This window comes from Mobula birostris, chromosome 5 (genome assembly GCF_030028105.1).
Source record: "Mobula birostris isolate sMobBir1 chromosome 5, sMobBir1.hap1, whole genome shotgun sequence".
NCBI classification, from domain to species: Eukaryota; Metazoa; Chordata; class Chondrichthyes; order Myliobatiformes; family Myliobatidae; genus Mobula; species Mobula birostris.
This window is the reverse complement of record NC_092374.1, coordinates 88,653,520-88,673,100: the sequence shown is the minus strand read 5'-3', so window position 1 is coordinate 88,673,100 and position 19,581 is coordinate 88,653,520. Positions and strand designations below refer to the sequence as shown.

The 19,581-nt window shown below is 45.5% G+C and overlaps 1 protein-coding gene across 1 annotated transcript in view; it reads left to right on the top strand.

The window, feature by feature from the left end:
* LOC140198371 (polyunsaturated fatty acid 5-lipoxygenase-like) overlaps window positions 1-19,581 on the top strand; it is a 77,937-nt gene that overhangs the window by 33,024 nt on the left and 25,332 nt on the right. The window contains exons 9-13 of the mRNA XM_072259467.1: window positions 7,800-7,943; window positions 9,098-9,301; window positions 11,102-11,188; window positions 14,230-14,399; window positions 18,726-18,847. Of these exons, the coding sequence (XP_072115568.1) occupies window positions 7,800-7,943; window positions 9,098-9,301; window positions 11,102-11,188; window positions 14,230-14,399; window positions 18,726-18,847 (727 nt within the window). The remainder of the gene's footprint in view (window positions 1-7,799; window positions 7,944-9,097; window positions 9,302-11,101; window positions 11,189-14,229; window positions 14,400-18,725; window positions 18,848-19,581) is intronic.

Sequence of the window (19,581 nt, the reverse complement as noted above, 5' to 3'; positions counted from 1 at the left end):
GAGACACAGAGTGAAACTCCCTCTACACTGTCCCATCACACACTCCCAGGGTGAGACACAGAGTGAAGCTCCCTCTGCACTGTCCCATCACACACTCCCAGGGTGAGACACAGAGTGAAGCTCCCTCTACACTGTCCCATCACACACTCCCAGGGTGAGACACAGAGTGAAGCTCCCTCTACACTGTCCCATCACACACTCCCAGGGTGAGACACAGAGTGAAGCTCCCTCTACACTGTCCCATCACACACTCCCAGGGTGAGACACAGAGTGAAGCTCCCTCTACACTGTCCCATCACACACTCCCAGGGTGAGACACAGAGTGAAGCTGCCTCTACACCGGCCCATCACACACTCCCAGGGTGAGACACAGAGTGAAACTCCCTCTACACCGGCCCATCACACATTTCCTGGGCAGTGGCAGTTGTGACAATCCTTCCCTTGTACATCAGGGCCCTGGGTAGAGAGGACTGCAGAGAGTGGTGTCCTGCATACATTTTAAAGTCTGCACACTGATTTCCCAGCTGTGTTCTCAACCACAGGCTGGAAGAGACCTTGTACCAAAGAAAGCTAATCTGACCCGTATATGTCTAGAATTTGGGAGGGTACTGGAATTCACATGCAGTCTTGGGGAGAATGTGCAAACTTCTTACAGGCAGCAATGGAATCAAACCTGTTCACTGGCACTGTTATAGTGTTACACTAACCAATACACTACTGTGCTGCCCAACAAAAACCTTTTAAATGCAAAGTGGGAGGTTGACCATAAGACCATTCAGCTCATCGACTCTGCTCTGCCATTCAATCAGGGGCTGATCCAGTTCTTCCAGTCATCTCCACTCCTCTGCCTTCACCCCATACCCTTCGATGCCCTGGCTAATCAAGAACCTATCTATCTTTGCCTTAAATACACCCAATGACTTGGCCTCCTCAGCCACTCGTGGCAACAAATTCCACAAATTTACCACCCTCTGACTAAAGTAATTTCCCTGCATCTCAGTTCTAAATAGACGTCCTTCAATCCTGAAGTCATGCCTTCTTGTCCTGGACTCCCCTACCATGGGAAATAACTTTGTCATACCTAATCTGTTCAGGCTCTTTAACATTTGGAATGTTTCTATGAGATCCCCCTTCATTCTCCTGAACTCCGGGGAATACAGCCCAAGGGCTGCCAGACGTTCCTGGAATCATTTGCGTGAATCTTTTCTGAACCCTCTCCAAAGTCAGTATAACCTTTCTAAAATAAGGAACCCATAACTGCACACAATACTCCAAGTGTGGTCTCACGGGTGCCTTATAGAGCCTCAACATCACATCCCTTTTTGACATGAACAAAAAGACAGAAAAATAGTCCAACGTGGAGTCATAGAAAAGTACAGCACAGACACAAGTCCTTCAGCCCATCTAGTCCATGCTGAACCATTTAAACTACCTACTCACCTACTCCCATGGACTGCACCAGGACAATAGCTCTCCATACCCCTCCATGCATGTACCAATCCAAACTTACCTTAAAGTCCTAACCTATTCAATCTTTTGGCCAGCTGATGGCGCAGTGATATCAGCGCCAGACTCTGGAGCGAAAGTTCCCGAGTTCGAACCCAATCGGGTCGCTCCCGGGCACACTTTCCACCCGTGCCGGGTTGAGTGTCAAGCTCACAACTCGGCCTCGTAAAAAAAAGACTGCGCTGTGAGAAGGACGTGGGAGAACACTCACAGAATCTTTCCTCCAAGACAACCACTTTAAAAAGTGGTCGCCAAGGCTCTGGCAGAATATGGCACAGAAAAAAAAATTCTATCTTTCCTTGCAACTCAGGTCCTCCAGACCTGGCAACTTAAAAGAGATGCTCAAGAGTAGACAAAACTGATGAGCATACTATGACAACCACTTCCATTCAAGCTTACATTAATTATGACTCCGCATTTCAAATGTAAATGCACAATTTCCAGAATAATAAGACCTTATACATTTCTGAATGACTGATAGGTGCAGATATTCTGCAGATGCTGGACATACAGAGTAACACACAAAATGCTGGAGGAACTCAGCAGGTCAGGCAGCATCCATCAAGGGGAAAAACCGGAATTCAGGTCAAGGCCCTTCATCAGGCCTGAATGGAGGGGTAAAAGGGGAAGGTGTTCAAAATTTCAAAGTAAATTCATGATCAAATTACGTAAACATCACCATATACCACCCCAAGATAATTTTCCTGTGGGCATGCACAGTAGGTACAAAAAACACAATAGAATCAGTGGAAAAACTTAGCACAAAGATGGACAAACACCCAATGTGAAAAGAAGACAAACTGTAAAAACAGAACTAATTAATTAATTAATAGATAAATAAAGTTGAGAATGTAAGTTGTAGTCTCCTTGAAAGTGAGTCCATAGGTTGTGAAATCAGTTCAGTGTTGAGGTGAGTAAAGTTATCCACGCTGGTCCAGGAACCTGATGGTTGAGGAGCTACAGGGAGGTAGTCATCCCTAGGCTACAGGAGTCAGTAGTCATCCCTAGGCTACAGGAGTCAGTAGACATCCCTAGGCTACAGGAGTCAGAACACTGGGTCACTGTCAAGAGAGGGAAGGGAAATGCCCGGATAGTGGAGAGCACCCCTGTGGCTGTCCCCCTCAGCAACAAATATCTTGTTCTGGATGCCGTTGAGGGGGATGACCTGACAGGGGACACCCACGGTGACCGGGTCTCTGGCACTGAGCCTGGTACTGTTGTGCAGGAGAGAAGGAGGGAGAAGAGAAATGCGGTAGTCGTGGGGGATTCCATAGTCAGGGGAACAGACTGGAGATTCTGTGAGCCTGACAGATATACCCGCATGGTGCGTTGCCTCCCAGGTGCCAGGGTACGGGATGTCTCGGATCGGGTCCTGGGTATTCTAAAGGGGAAGGGTGAGCAGCCAGTTGTCTTGGTACATGTTGGTACCAATGACATAGATAGTACAAAGGAGGAGGTCCTGAAGAGAGATTTCCAGGAGTTAGGAAGGAAGCTGAGAAGCAGGACCTCCAGGGTAGTAATCTCGGGATTGCTACCTGTGCCACATGCTAGCGAGGGCAAGAGTAGTCGGATCAGGCAGATGAGTGCCTGGCTGAGAGACTGGTGTAGGGGGCAGGGCTTCAGATTCTTGGATAATTGGGATCTCTTCTGGGGGAAGTATGACCTGCTCAAAAAGGACAGGTTACACCTGAACCCGAAGGGGACCAATATCCTGGCGGGAAAGTTTAATAGAGCTGTTAGGGAGGGTTTAAACTAATTTGGCAGAGGGATGGGAACCGGAATGATAGAGCGGAGGAAGGGGAAAACAGAAATAAATCTAAGATAGTGAGCAGTAAAGATGTCAGGAAAGACAGGCAGGTGATGGGGCAAATGTGTAGCCATTGGGATGAGTTACAGTGCAATAAAGTTGCAGTGAAATCAAAGCAAAAAATATCAAATACTGGTCTTAAGGTGTTGTACTTAAATGCACGCAGCATAAGGAATAAGGTGGATGATCTTGTTATACAGCTACAGATTTGCAGGTATGATATTGTGGCCATCACTGAGACCTGGCTAAAGGATGCATGTCTCTGGGAGCTGAACGTCCAAGGATACACGGTGTATCGGAAGGATAGGAAGGTAGGCAGAGGGGGAGGCGTGGCTTTATTGGTAAGAAATGATATTAAATCATTAGAAAGAGGTGATATAGGATCGGAAGGTGCAGAATCTTTATGAGTTGAGCTAAGGAATAGCAGGGGTAAAAGGACCCTGATGGCAGTTATTTATAGGCCTCCAAACAGCTGCAGGAATGTGGACTACAAATTACAACAGGAAATAGAAAAGGCTTGTCAGAAAGGCAGTGTTATGATAATTGTGGGGGATTTTAACATGCGAGTAGATTGGAAAAATCAGGTCGGCACTGGATCTCAAGAGAGAGAATTTGTAGAATGTCTGTGAGATGGCTTTTTAGAACAGCTTGTTGTTGAGCCCACTAGGGGATCGGCTGTACTGGATTGGGTATTGTGTAATGAACCGGAGGTGATTGGAGAGATTGAGGTGAAGGAACCCTTAGGAGGCAGTGATCATAACATTATTGAGTTCACTGTGAAATTTGAAAAAGAGAAGCCGAAATCTGATGTGTCGGTGTTTCAGTGGAGTAAAGGAAATTACAGTGGCATGAGAGAGGAACTGGCCAAAGTTGACTGGAAAGGGACACTGGCGGGAAAGACGGCAGAGCAGCAGTGGCTGGAGTTTATGTGAGAAATGAGGAATGTGCAAGACAGGTATATTCCAAAAAAGAAGAAATTTTCGAGTGGAAAAAGGATGCAACCGTGGTTGACAAGAGAAGTCAAAGCCAAAGTTAAAGCTAAGGAGAGGGCATACAAGGAAGCAAAAATTAGTGGGAAGACAGAGGATTGGGAGGTCTTTAAAACCTTACAAAAGGAAAGCAAGAAGGTCATTAAGAGAGAAAAGATTAACTATGAAAGCAAGCGAGCAAATAATATCGAAGAGGATACTAAAAGCTTTTTCAAGTATATAAAGAGTAAAAGACAGGTGAGAGTAGATATAGGACCGATAGAAAATGATGCTGGAGAAATTGTAATGGGGGATGAGGAGATGGCAGAGGAACTGAACAAGCATTTTGCATCAGTCTTCACTGAGGAACACAGCAGGATACCGGACACTCAAGGGTGGCAGGGAAGAGAAGTGTGCGCAGTCACAATTACGACAGAGAAAGTACTCAGGAAGCTGAATAGGCTAAAAGTCGATAAATCTCCTGGACCAGATGGAATGCACCCTCGTGTTCTGAAGGAAGTAGCTGTGGAGATTGCAGAGGCATTAGCGATGATCTTTCAAAAGTCGATAGATTCTGGCATGGTTCCGGAAGACTGGAAGATTGCAAATGTCACTCCGCTATTTAAGAAGGGGGCAAGGAAGCAAAAAAGAAATTATAGACCTGTTAGCTTGACGTCGGTGGTTGGGAAGTTGTTGGAGTCGATTGTCAAGGATGAGGTTACAGAGTACCTGGAGACATATGACAAGATAGGCAGAACTCAGCGTGGATTCCTTAAAGGAAAATCCTGTCTGAAAAACCTATTACAATTTTTTGAGGAAATTACCAGTAGGCTAGACAAGGGAGATGCAGTGGATGTTGTATATTTGGATTTTCAGAAGGCCTTTGACAAGGTGCCACACATGAGGCTACTTAACAAGATAAGAGCCCATGGAATTACAGGAAAGTTACATACATGGATAGAGCATTGGCTGATTGGCAGGAAACAGACAGTGAGAATAAAGGGATCCTATTCTGGTTGGCTGCCGGTTACCATGGTGTTCCACAGGGGTTCGTGTTGAGGCTGCTTCTTTTTACATTGTACATCAACGATTTGGATTATGGAATAGATGGCTTTGTGGCTAAGTTTGCTGACAATACGAAGATAGGTGGAGAGGCCGGTAGTGCTGAGGAAATGGAGAGTCTGCAGAGAGACTTGGATAGATTGGAAGAATGGACAGAGAAGTGACAAATGAAGTACAATGTTGGAAAGTGTATGGTTATGCACTTTGGCAGAAAAAATAAACAGGCAGACTATTATTTAAATGGGGAAAGAATTCAAAGTTCGGAGATGCAACGGGACTTGGGAGTCCTCGTACAGGATTCCCTTAAAGTTCACCTCCAGGTTGAGTCGGTAGTGAAGAAGGCGAATGCAATGTTGGCATTCATTTCTAGAGGAATAGAGTATAGGAGCAGGGATGTGATGTTGAGGCTCTATAAGGCGCTGGTGAGACCTCACTTGGAGTACTGTGGGCAGTTTTGGTCTCCTTATTTAAGAAAGGATGTGCTGACGTTGGAGAGGGTACAGAGAAGATTCACTATAATGATTCTGGGAATGAGAGGGTTAACACATGAGGAACATTTGTCCGCTCTTGGACTCTATTCCTTGGAGTTTAGAAGAATGAGGGGAGACCTCATAGAAACATTTCGAATGTTAAAAGGCATGGACAGAGTGGATGTGGCAAAGTTGTTTCCCATGATGGGGGAGTCTAGTACGAGAGGGCATGACTTCAGGATTGAAGGGCACCCTTTCAGAACAGAAATGCGAAGAAATTTTTTTAGTCAGAGGGTGGTGAATCTATGGAATTTGTTGCCACGGGCAGCAGTGGAGGCCAAGTCATTGGGTGTATTTAAGGCAGAGATTGATAGGTATCTGAGTAGCCAGGGCATCAAAGGTTATGGTGAGAAGGCGGGGGAGTGGGACTAAATAGGATAAAATGGATCAGCTCATGATAAAATGGCGGAGCAGACTCGATGGGCCGAATGGCCTACTTCTGCTCCTTTGTCTTATGGTCTTATGGGTAATAACTGTTCCTGAACCTTGTGGTGTGGGATGTATAACTCCTGTACTTCCTTCCTGATGGCGGCAGCAAGAAGAGAGCATGTCTTGGATGGTGGTGGCCTTTGCTGATGGATGCTGCTTTCTTGTGGTTGACCCTGTGGTGAGGAAGGCAAATGCAATGTTAGCATTCAGTTCAAGAGGACTAGAAAATAAAAGTGAGGATGTAAGTTTGAGGCTTTATAGAGCACTGGTGAGGCCTCACTTGGAGTATTGTGAGCAGTTTTGTGTCCCTTATTGTAGAAAAGATATGCTGAAACTGAAGAGGGTTTGAAGGGGGTTCATAAAAATGATTCTGGGATTGAATAGCTTGTCATATGAAGAGCGTTTGATGGCCCTAACCTATATTCGCTGGAATTCAGAAGAATGAGAGGTGACGTCATTGAAACCTATCGAATGGTGAAAGGCCTCAATAGAGTAGATGTGGAGGGGATGTTTCTTTTGGTGGGACAGTCTAAGACCAGAGGACACAGAATGGAGGGACAACCTTTTGAAATCGAGATGAGGAGGGATTTCTTTAGACAGAAAGTGGTGAATCTGGAATTCTTTGCCACAGGCAGCTGTGGAGACCAAGTCTGTGTGTATATTTAAGGCGGAAGTTGATAGATTTTTGATTGGTCAGGGCATTAAGAGATACAGGATGAAAGCAAGGGATTGGGGCTGAGAAGAAAAATTGGATTAGCCGTGATGAAATGCTGGAGCAGACTCGATGGGCCATATGGCATAATTCTGCTCCTATAGCTTATGGTCTTGTGGTCTCTCCTTGTAGGTGTGCTCAATGGTGGGGGTAGCTTTTCCCGTGAAGGTCTGGGCCATATCCACTACTTTCTGTAGGCTTTTCCATTCTTGTGCATTAATGATTCCATACCAGGCTGTGATAAAAGCAGTCAGGATACTCCCCACTCTGCATCTAGAGATTTGTCAACATTTTCGATGACATGTCAAATCCACGCAAAGTTCTAAGAAAGTAAACTTCTTTGTAATGGCAGTTATATGCAAATTCCAGGATAGATCCTCTGACATGATAATGCCAAGGAATTTAAAGTTATTGACTCTCTCAACCTCTGATCCCCTGATAATACTGCCAGATGGATCTCCAGTTTTCTTCTGCACACCTGACAGGTGATCGGTGAAGCCAGGTGAGAGGAGAGGTGGGTGGGTAGGGAGTGGGAAATGAAGTGAGAGCTGTGAAGTGACCTGACCTCCTGAGTTCCTCCAGCATTTTAGAATTCTGCTGTCCGTTGACATAATTAGATTTTCTAGAGAAATTCTGCAAAAATCTTAATAGCGGGTAACCAAAGTATTAAAAGTGTTATGCTGTCGCCCCACATTGGGTGTCGATTGCTTTTTGTGTTGGTTTTAGTGAGGACATTTCTCTCTCTTATCTATGACTCTGTGTGTGTTTCTTGTGTCTGTTCACAGAAAGGGAACATTTACATTGTGGACTACAAGATCTTGGATGGAACTATTGGAAATGTGATTAAGGGGAAACAGCAATACGTGGCAGCTCCCCTCTGTCTGTTGTTCCAGGACCCCCAGAACAGGCTGATGCCTCTGGCCATCCAGGTAGCTGGGGGAGTGGGCATGTGGGATCTGAGAATGATGGAAGGACCATTACTGCCACCCAGTAATGGTCTGAAGGCAGAGAGGAAGAGAGACAATGAAAGAACGAGGATGTTTGTGGCTGGAAAGGAATGGAGAGGGAGAACAAGACATAGAGAGACAGAGGGGGCTGGGGGAGGGAGAGGGGAGACGGAGATGAGAGGAGGAGGGAGATGGGAAGAGAGAGGAGGTGGCAGAGTGTGGTAGAGAAAGAAAGGGAGAGAGCAAACAGCAAGAAGGAGGGAAGGAAAAAGAGGAGAAAAGGAGGGGGAGAGATGGGAGAGAAATGAAAAAGAAAGACTGATGGAAAGGGGAGGAATCAAGGGAATGAGGGAAAAGAAGGAGTAAGATAGGAGAGAGAGGAAAGAAGAGAAAGACTGAGAGAAGATGGGAGAGTATATAGAGAGATGTGAAGGCAGAGAGCAATGGCACCATTCTAGCTGATTGCATCACCATCTGGTGTGGAGGGACCACTGCACATGACTGTAAAAAAGCTGTAGAAAGTTGCAAACTCAACCATCCCCATCATGGGCACTAGCCTCCCCAGCTTTGAGCGCATCATCAAAAGGTGATATGGCATCCATTATTAAGATTCACCATCACACAGGATATGTCCTCCTCTTATTGCTACCCTTAAGGGCAAGGTACAGGAGCCTGAAGACACACACTCAGATGTTTCAGGAACAGCTTCTTCCCCTCCATCATCAGATTTCTGTGGAGGTATTCAGTACCTCCACTGTTGTTTTTGCTCTCTTTTTGCGCTACTTTGGGCAAGTAAACTGGAGGATCCATAGAAAACCCACACGTTCCAAAATTGAACTATATTGCTGCCACAAAGCAACAACATTTCACAAACTGTGCTGGTGACATTAAACCTAATTCTGATTCAGGGAGAGGGGAAAGGAAAGGATGAGATTGAAGCTGAGGGAGAGGGAAGGTGGCAGGGAGTTAGCATGGACTTAGTCGGCTGAATGGCCTTCTATGTTCTCTGGGAATGTACAACAAGCAGAAAGAGTGAGTGAGTAGCATTGGGTGCCTTCAGGAGCTCAGGATCAGAGGCTCCTATTCCAGGCCAACGTTTCACACTGTTTCAAACCTTCACCTTCCCTCCCCTGCAGCTTGGGCAGAACCCTGGGCCAAACAATCCCATCTTTCTGCCCTCGGATCCAGAGAACGTCTGGCTGCTGGCCAAAATCTGGGTGCGGAGTTCTGATTTCCAGATACACCAGATGGGCTTCCACCTGTTTGGGACTCACCTCCTGGAGGAGGTGTTCTGCATCGCCACGTTGAGGCAGCTTCCTGCCGTGCACCCCATCTTCAAGGTGAGTGTCCCCAACTCTCCTTCTCTTCCTCTATATCCCTCCCTCCCTCAGTCCTCTCTCCCTTCCACTTACTTCCTCCTCTATTATTCCAGCTCCATCTCCTTCTCTCTGTCTCCATGTCCTTCCCTTCATCTCATTGTCTTTCTGTCTCTGTGTGTCTTTTTCTTCCCATTCTTCTCTCTGTCTCCCTTTCTCTCTTATGTCTCTCTTTCTCTCTCTCATCTCTATGTATCAGGTTGATCTGTGGAGTGCTTTCTGCAGCTCTCCCATCCATATTGTGAAATGCCCCAGAGATATCAATCTTGTTCATTGGGCTCCCTGCCCATCGGCTGATACTGTAGATATTCCACTGTGCTTCTCCTCTGCCTCTTCACCCCCCCCCACTGTTCCTCCCTCCTTTGTCCCTCTCTTATCCTTTCCCTCCCTATTCCTATTCTTCCTTTCCTGTATCACCCCATCTTCACTGCAACCTATTGAGGGCAGTTGCTTCCCTGGGAACAATAGTGGCAGGAGCTTCACTGCAGACTAGGGATTCACTGAAGCTTTGGTGGACATGGTTTCACTGGGGATTATCATGAACGGGACTTCACTGTAGAAAATGGTAAATGGACCTTGATTGGGGACTATGCTGGGAGGTGCCTTACTGGGGACAGTCATGGGTGGAGCTTCACTTGGGAGAAGGATGGGTGGACCTTGACTGAGGACTAGTGGGAGTGGCATCACTGGTTCGTGGGCCTGAATTGGGGTCTATGGTCGGAGGGGTTTGACTGGGAACAATCATGGGAGGGGCTTCGCTGGGGTCAATGGTTGGTAAACCTTGGTTAGGATGTCTCATGGCAGGGGCTCCACTGGGGCTTTGGTTGGCAATGCTTCACTAGGGACAATGGAGAGTAGAGCTTGACTGGAGACCATTATGAGTAGAGCTTCACTGGGGACAATGGTGGGTAGACCTTGATGAGTCTGCGGGAGGAGCTTCACTGGAGACTATTGTGTGTGGGACTACTGTGGACTATGGGAGTTGTGCTTGACTGAGGACAATTGTAGGCTGAGCTTCACTGGGTTCTAGTGGACAGAGCTTCACTAATGACAATGGAGGGTGAAGCTTCATTGGGACTATAGTGGACGGAGCTTCACTAGGGATTGGTGCGTGGAGTTTCATTGAGACCTAGGTTTAATGAAGCTTTACTGGATCAAGGCCATTTCCATAGTTGCTGCCTGGCCTGCTGAGTTCTTCCAGCATTTTGTGTGTGTTCCTGATTCTAGTCCAAGTTTCCTCGATCACCCATGAAAAGGACAGATCAAAAGGATTATTTGTAAAAGTGGCTAAAACCATGGCCACACACTCTCCCTGCCCCTTACTGGTGAGATAATGGAAGGAGAGGGAAGTTCACCAACAATAAGCGTCACTTTCCACCCTCTTTTCCTGCAGTTCCGTGTGGAGTCTCCATTGTCAGGCAAAGGCCTGAGTTGGGGTGGCTCAGTAGCATAGTGGTTGGCACAACGCTTTACAGTACCAGCAACCCAGGGTTCAATTCCCGCCACTGCCTGTAAGGAGTTTGTATGTTCTCTCTGTGACTGTGTGGGTTTCCTCCAGTTGCTGTCATTTCCTCTCACATTAATTGATCATTGTAAATTGTCCTGTAGCTAGGCTAGGGTTAAATCAGGGGATTGATGGGTGGCCCAGCTCAAAGAACCAGAAGGGCCTATTCCGTGCTGCACTCCAACAAAATAAATTATGAAGTTCATTGCCATCCCAGGCTTGCTCTGCTCAACCTGGTGACCTATCATTTCTTTCCTCAGCTGCTGATTCCACATACGAGGTACACACTGGAGATAAACACACGAGGCAGGAGTGAACTCGTGGGCAAGAATGGTATCGTTGCCACAGTAAGTCACACCATTGCAGCTTTGATCACAAACTGCCGAAATTTCATTCTTCAAGGGTGGTACAGTAATGTAGCAGTTAGTGTCATGCTATTACAATGCCAGCTGTAAAACTAGCATTCGTTTCCCCCTGTATCTTCTCTCCGTGATCACGTGGACTTCTTCCGGGTGCTCAAGTTTCTTTCCACGTTCCAAGGACGCTAGGTTAGGTTTAGTGAGTTGTTTGGCACCAGATGCATGGTGACACTTGCAGGCTGCCCAGAACAATCTTGCTGATTTGATTTGATGCAAACAGTGCATAACACTGTATGTTTCAATATGCATGTGATAAATAAAGCTGATCTATAATCTTTAATCAAGGCCATTCAATTTCATTAGTGCAAGGTTTCACAATCTGTTTGACCAACATGCAATACATCAGAATCTCTTAGCAGTCTTCCACAATCTTCTACACCTCCCCCCAACCTACTGGAAAGATGGGGTCCTTTAATTTAATGCAGCGGTCCCCAACCACTGGGCCATGGACTGGTAACGGGCCGCAAAGCATGTGCAACCGGGCCGTGACGAAACGATATGATTTGGCGATAGGAGTCAGCTGCCCCTTTCCTCATTCCCTGTCACGCACTGTTGAGCTTGAACGCACGTGAGGTCATTACCCGAGCATCATCCATGTCAGCACGGGAAGGAGATTGATTCCTCGAGCTTGCAAATGACGGCGGGCTGAAAAGTATATTTGACATAACATCTCTGCTGGCATTCTGGATCAAAGTCAAGGCTAAATATCCTGAGATAGCCACGAAAGCACTGAAAATGTTGCTTCCATTTCCAACATATCTCTGCAATGAATGCAACGAAAACTAAATTGCAGAATAGACTGGACATAAGGAACCCCCTTCGACTATCGCTGTCTATCATCACCCCTCGATAGGACCGTCTTGTTGCAGGGAAACAAGCCCAGGGCTCCCACTGATTCAGCGATATTGATGTGTTGCAATGACTTTATATGTTCATAGGAGGAAAACATGCGCTGTGTGTTTAATATCCAAATCTTACTTAAAATGTTATGATGCTATTGCCTTATAAGTGACTCATATAGCCATATAACAATTACAGCACGGAAACAGGCCATCTCTGCCCTTCTAGTCCATGCCAAATGCTGCTCTCACCTAGTCCCACTGACCTGCACTCAGTCCATAAAACTCCATTCCTTTCCTGTCCTTATACCCCCACCCCCCGGGGTTGGCCAGTCCGCAAGAATATTGTCAATATTAAACCGGTCCGCAGTGCAAAAAAGGTTGGGGACCCCTGATTTAATGTACTATCTTGAATTCAGCACCTTGGATAGTTCCAGAGGGGGCAGGGTAGATGTGAAGTTTATGTTTCTTTGTGTGGGCAATCTCAAACATAGAACATTACAGCACAGGAATAGGTACTTGGCCATGATGTCAGTGCTAACCATGGCACCAATTTAAAATTCAATTAACCAGCGCATAATTGATGTATTCATGTGCTTGTCTAATGCCTCTTAAACTTCATACTTTCTCTACCTCCTCAGGCAATGCATTCCAAACACTCTGTGTAACAAAAAAACTTGTCTCATAAATCTCTTTTAAAATGTTCCCCCTCTCACCTTAAAGCTATGCCTCTAGTATTTGACATATTCACCCTGGGTAATTGATCAGCTAAGCCACTCAAACTTTATATACAGTACTATGGAAAAGTCTAAGGCACCCTAGCCCTATGTAACTCTCGCTTCGGCTTGTGGCTTAGTATAGGGGATGATAGGCCCCGGCCCGGCCAAACTTAAGAAATTTCATTTGGGTCGATGCTGCACGGTATGTCCCCTTTTACAAATCAGTACCATGAAATAACAAACAGTACACAATATGTGATTAAACGATTGAGCTTTATAATTCTTAATTTGACTATATGGTTAATCAAAAATAGCTTTAATGTAATACACAAATGTTGGGTGAACTCAGCAGGTCAAGCTGCATCTATAGCGGAGAATAGTCAACATTTTGAGCTAAAAGCCTTCATTCAGGACTGGCAAGGAAGAGGGATGAAGCCAGAATAAGGAATGAGGGGAGGGAAAGGAGTACAATCTGGCAGCTGATGGGTGGAAATGTTAGGGTTGAAGAAGAAGGAATCTGATAGAAGAGAAGAGTGGACTATCTGGGAGAATGGGAGGAAAGAAGGTCAAAAGAATGATGAATGGAAAGATGGAAGGAATGCAAAAAAGATAGTAAGGGAGGATAAAGGAAAGAGACAGAAAGAAAGTAAAGCAAAGAAAAAAGAATCAATGCAAAATTTAGAGAAAAAAATGAAATCAGAAAGGATGAAATGATGTAAGAAGAGGAGAAAGAAAATTTCTGACAGAGGGATGGAGAGATAGGAGTAGAGAAGTGATGGAAGAAGGATGGATGGAAGGAAGAGGGGCAGACTGAAAAGGAATCTGAGAGGAGAGAAGAATGGACCATGGGTAAAAGTGAAGAAAGAGGGGCACTAGAGGAAGGTGATGGACAGATGAAGAGATGTTTTAATGTAGGATTCGTGCAAATGGATCAGCACAGACTCAGATGGCTGAAAGGCTGATTTCTATTTGCTAAGCAGTGTGAATTCAATTATTTCTTTATTTAATTAGCACAGTACCAGTTCCTTCCAGACCAATGAGCTGGCCCCGTCCAATTACACTCATGTGACCAATTAACCCACTAACCAGTACGTCTTTGAAATGTGGGAGGAGAACATACAAACTCCGTACAGACTGCAATGGGAATTGGACCCAAGTCGCTGGTTACTCTAACCACTACACTACTGTTCTTCTTAAGTAAGGGGTGAAAATTATCCAGGGTTGGCTTATGATGGTGGTGGGGGAGGGGTGGAGGTGGGCATAAATGGATATAGGGAATTGAAGTAGTGATGAAATCTTCCTTGATCTTATAATGCACTGGATGAGGTTTGAGAGGCTCTTGATTCATCTACAGCTCCAACAAATAATTAAATTCTAAATGGAGAAATCTGGTTTGATATTTTTTCCCCAGGTAGTGGCTTCAGGTGGCCCTGGCCTGGATGCATTTGCCCAGAAGATCTTTAAGTCATTCACCTACAGGTCCATATGTCTCCCTGACAACTTGCAGGACCGTGGAGTCCAGGGGTTGAAGGAATACTTCTATCGGGATGATGGACTCCAAATCTGGGGTGCTATCAACAAGTAAGTTCTTTTGGTAGTCAGAGACAACTGGATTGCATGTTTTAATTGATGACATTTAGTTTGTCAGTCTTTGTTTGTGTATCGAGTTTCATTTTGTTGTTGGACTTCACTATATTGTATTTAGATGTTCAGGGTAGAATATGGTGATATATACTGTATGTACTTTGATAAAAAATTAACTTTCAACATTGAACATTGAACAAGAGACAACAGATGCTTGGAGCTAGAGTAATGGACAAAGCGCTGGGGGAGCTCAATGGGTTATGCAGCATCTGTGGAGGGAATTGGACGGTCAATGTTTCAGGAATCTGGTGCAGAGGGTTTCCACATTGGGAAGAAGCCAACATACTGGCAGCCGCTCTAATCTAAGAGGGAGTAGGATCTCTTCTTCAGAGGAGGATCTGAAACATCGCACTGTTGATTTCATAAGACCGTAAGGCCGTAAGACCATAAGACAAAGGAGCAGAAACGGCCATTAGGCCCATCGAGTCTGCTTCACCATTTTATCATGAGCTTATCCATTCTCCCATTTAGTCCCACTCCCCCGCCTTCTCACCATAACCTTTGATGCCCTGGCTACTCAGATACCTATCAATCTCTGCCTTAAATACACCCAATGACTTGGCCTCCACTGTTGCCCGTGGCAACAAATTCCATAGATTCACCACCCTCTGACTAAAAAAATTTCTTCGCATTTCTGTTCTGAATGGGTGCCCTTCAATCCTTAAGTCATGCCCTCTCGTACTAGACTCCCCCATCATGGGAAACAACTTTGCCACATCCACTCTGATCATGCCTTTCAACATTCGAAATGTTTCTATGAGGTCTCCCCTCATTCTTCTAAACTCCAAGGAATGCAGTCCAAGAGCGGACAAACATTCCTCATATGTTAACCCTCTCATTCCCAGAATCATTCTAGTGAATCTTCTCTGTACCCTCTCCAACGTCAGCACATCCTTTCTTAAAGAAGGAGACCAAAACTGCCCACAGTACTCCAAGTGAGGTCTCACCAGCACCTTATAGAGCCTCAACATCACATCCCTGCTCCTATACTCTATTCCTCTAGAAATGAATGCCAACATTGCATTCGCCTTCTTCACTACTGACTCAACCTGGAGGTTAACCTTAAGGGTATCCTGTACGAGACTCCCAAATCCCATTGCATCTCCAAACTTTGAATTCTTTCCCCATTTAAATAATAGTCTGCCCATTTATTATTTCTGCCAAAGTGCATAATCATACACTTTCCAACATTGTACTTCATTTGCCACTTCTCTGCCCATTCTTCCAAACTATCCAAGTCTCTCTGCAGACTCTCCGTTTCCTCAACACTACCGGCCCATCCACCTATCTTCGTATCGTCAGTAAACTTAACCACAAAGCCATCTATTCCATAATCCAAATCGTTGATGTACAATGTAAAAAGAAGCGGCCTCAACACGGACCCCCACGGAAAACCACTGGTAACCGGCAGCCAACCAGAATAGGATCCCTTTATTCCCACTCTCTGTTTCCTGCCAATCAGCCAATGCTCTATCCACGTATGTAACTTTCCCATAATTCCATGGGCTCTTATCTTGTTAAGTAGCCTCATGTGTGGCACCTTGTCAAAGGCCTTCTGAAAATCCAAATATACAACATCCACTGCATCTCCCTTGTCTAGCCTACTGGTAATTTCCTCAAAAAATTGTAATAGGTTTGTCAGGCAGGATTTTCCTTTAAGAAATCCATGCTGAGTTCTGCCTATCTTGTCATATGCCTCCAGGTACTCTGTAACCTCATCCTTGACAATCGACTCCAACAACTTCCCAACCACCGATGTCAAGCTAACAGGTCTATAATTTCCTTTTTGCTTCCTTGTCCCCTTCTTAAACAGCGGAGTGACATTTGCAATCTTCCAGTCTTCCGGAACCATGCCAGAATCTATCGACTTTTGAAAGATCATCGCTAATGCCTCCGCAATCTCCACAGCTACTTCCTTCAGAACATGAGGGTGCATTCCATCTGGTCCGGGAGATTTATCTACCTTTAGACTATTCAGTGTCCTGAGTACTTTCTCTGTCGAAATTGTGACTGTGCACACTTCTCTTCCCTGCCATCCTTGAGTGTCCGGTATACTGCTGATGTCTTCCTCAGTGAAGACTGATGCAAAATACTCACTCAGTTCCTCTGCCATCTCCTTATCTCCCATTACAATTTCTCCAGCATCATTTTCTATCGGTCCTATATCTACTCTCACCTGTCTTTTACTCTTTATATACTTGAAAAAGCTTTTAGTATCCTTTCTGATATTATTTGCTAGCTTGCTTTCATAGTTAATCTTTTCCCTCTTAATGACCTTCTTGCTTTCCTTTTGTAAGGTTTTAAAAACTTCCCAATCCTCTGTCTTCCCACTAATTTTTGCTTCCTTGTATGCCCTCTCCTTTGGTTTAACTTTGGCTTTGACTTCTCTTGTCAACCACGGTTGCATCCTTTTTCCATTCGAAAATTTCTTCTTTTTTGGAATATACCTGTCTTGCACATTCCTCACTTCTCGCATAAACTCCAGCCACTGCTGCTCTGCCGTCTTTCCCGCCAGTGTCCCTTTCCAGTCAACTTTGGCCAGTTCCTCTCTCATGCCACTGTAATTTCCTTTACTCCACTGAAATACCGGCACATCAGATTTCGGCTTCTCTTTTTCAAATTTCACAGTGAACTCAGTCATGTTATGATCACTGCCTCCTAAGGGTTCCTTCACCTCAATCTCTCTAATCACCTCCGGTTCATTACACAATACCCAATCCAGTACAGCCGATCCCCTAGTGGGCTCAACAACAAGCTGTTCTGAAAAGCCATCTCGCAGACATTCTACAAATTCTCTCTCTTGAGATCCAGTGCCGACCTGATTTTTCCAATCTACTCGCATGTTAAAATCCCCCACAATTATCATAACACTGCCCTTCTGACAAGCCTTTTCTATTTCCTGTTGTAATTTGTAGTCCATATCCCTGCAGCTGTTTGGAGACCTATAAATAACTGCCATCAGGGTCCTCTTACCCCTGCAATTTCTTAGCTCAACCCATAAAGTTTCTGCACCTTCCGATCCTGTATCACCTCTTTCTAATGATTTAATATCATTTCTTACCAATAAAGCCACGCCTCCCCCTCTGCCTATCTTCCTATCCTTCCGATACACCCTGTATCCTTGGACGTTCAGCTCCCAGAGACATGCATCCTTTAGCCAGGTCTCTGTGATGGCCACAATATCATACCTGCCAATCTGTACCTGTCCCTCCAATGATTCTGCTGAACTCCTTCAGCAGCTCGTATTGGCTCCTAGTTGCTAAAGTTTGGCATAAGGCAATGAGAGAATTTGTCACAGCAAGAAAAAAGGCCATTATGTCCATTGATTCTCTGCTGGTAGAACAATTCCTTCAGACCCATAAGCCTGTTCTTTCACAACAGGGTGGCAAATTATTCCTTATCGAGTGCCTCTTTCATTCCCCCTTAGAAAATGTCAACTGCCTCTTGTTTCTACCACCTGGGTCACTGTCCACTCTCCGCAGCTTTTCGACATATTTCCTCACAACCCTTTCGTTCCCTTCCACCCAAGATTCTATACTCCATGAAAAAACTGCAGACTTGCGGATGCACCTCTATTCGTGAGAGAGGGAAAAAAAAACAATCTCTCTTCCACACTTGCAGCTGTCTTGGTAAACAGCCAGCATAATCAAAGACTGCACCCACCCTGAATATTCTCTCTTCCACACTCCACCACATCCCCAGATGGGCAGAAGGTACAAAGTCTGAGAGCACGTACCACATGGTTCAATGACAGCTTCTATCCTGATGTTAGAAGATTACTGAACATATCCCAGTACAATAAGATAGACCCTTGTCCTCACAATCTACCTCGTTATGACCCTTGCATCATGTTGTCTGTCTGCGCTACACTTCCTCTGTGAGTGTAACACTCTATTCTGCATCCTGTTGTTGCTTTTTCCCTTGCACTACCTCAATGTACTGATGTGATGAAATGGATGGCATGCAAAGCAGAAGTTTTTCACTGCCCTCAGTATGAACCTAATTATCAATTCACAAATTTACCAGTTGTCTTCTTCTCTCTGCTCTCCTGCACACATCTGGCTTAAATGTCACTCCTCTGGTGAACAGTAATGTTGGAAAGAGAGTCACGGGGTTTGGACCCATGGATGATGGAGGAACAGCAATGTATTTCCAGGCTGAGACAGAGACCAGAGGAGGGCTTAAACAGGGGAGTTTCTCAGAGAAGGGTCTTGCAGACGGACAAGATGGAGGGGGCTGCTTAATCATGTTTCTGCCCCACAGGTACGTGAAGAACATCATGGGGCTCTACTACAAGAGTGACTCCGACGTACTTAAAGACGTGGAGTTGCAGGCTTGGCTGAAGGATGTGGTCCAAGAGGGATTTGCAGATCTCCCTGGAATTGGTGAGTGAAAGTTCTAGTTTTGAGGTATAGTTGGGAGGGACAGCAATCAGGTGAGAAAAGAGAAGCTCCAGGTGATGCCCCATTGTCAACCTCTCCAAAAAATGGATCTTGTCCTGAACCACTGTATCCTCTCTGTTTGGAACCTGGATCCAAGAGATGAAGTGACCACCAGGGTTTTACCACTCTTGAGATAAGGACGCTGTCAGTAATGCCCATTGTTCATTGCCCCCGGGGGGGGGGGGGTGGTGGTGAGTGGTGTTTAAGTCTCAGCCGTTGTTCTGGGTCTGGAGTCATGTAGAAGGGAGAGGAGGAAGAGTGGCTGGTCTCTGTCCCCGGGGTTTTCATTGTAACTTCAGGGTCAGCATGTTACAGTAGGTTTATTTAAGGCCATAAATTTTCCAGCTACCGGACTGTGGGACACTTTCCAGTGGCTCAGGTACTTGACTCATAACTTTTCCCTTCTTCCTATCTGATGCCTGCTTGATGATCCAAATGTAGCCGTGATACTGAGGGCAGCACCGTGGCGCATGTGATAAAGCTACTGCCTCCCTGTCTCAGCAACCCTGGGTTTAATTCTGACCTTGGGTAATGACCATGTGTGGAGTTTTCCTGTTTTGTGACCAAGTGGATTTCCCTTGGGTGTCTATGCGTCATGGAGCATTGAAACAGGCCTTTTGGCCCACTAAGTCCTTACTAACCAGCATGCACCCTTTTCAAGGATTCAAAGATTCAAA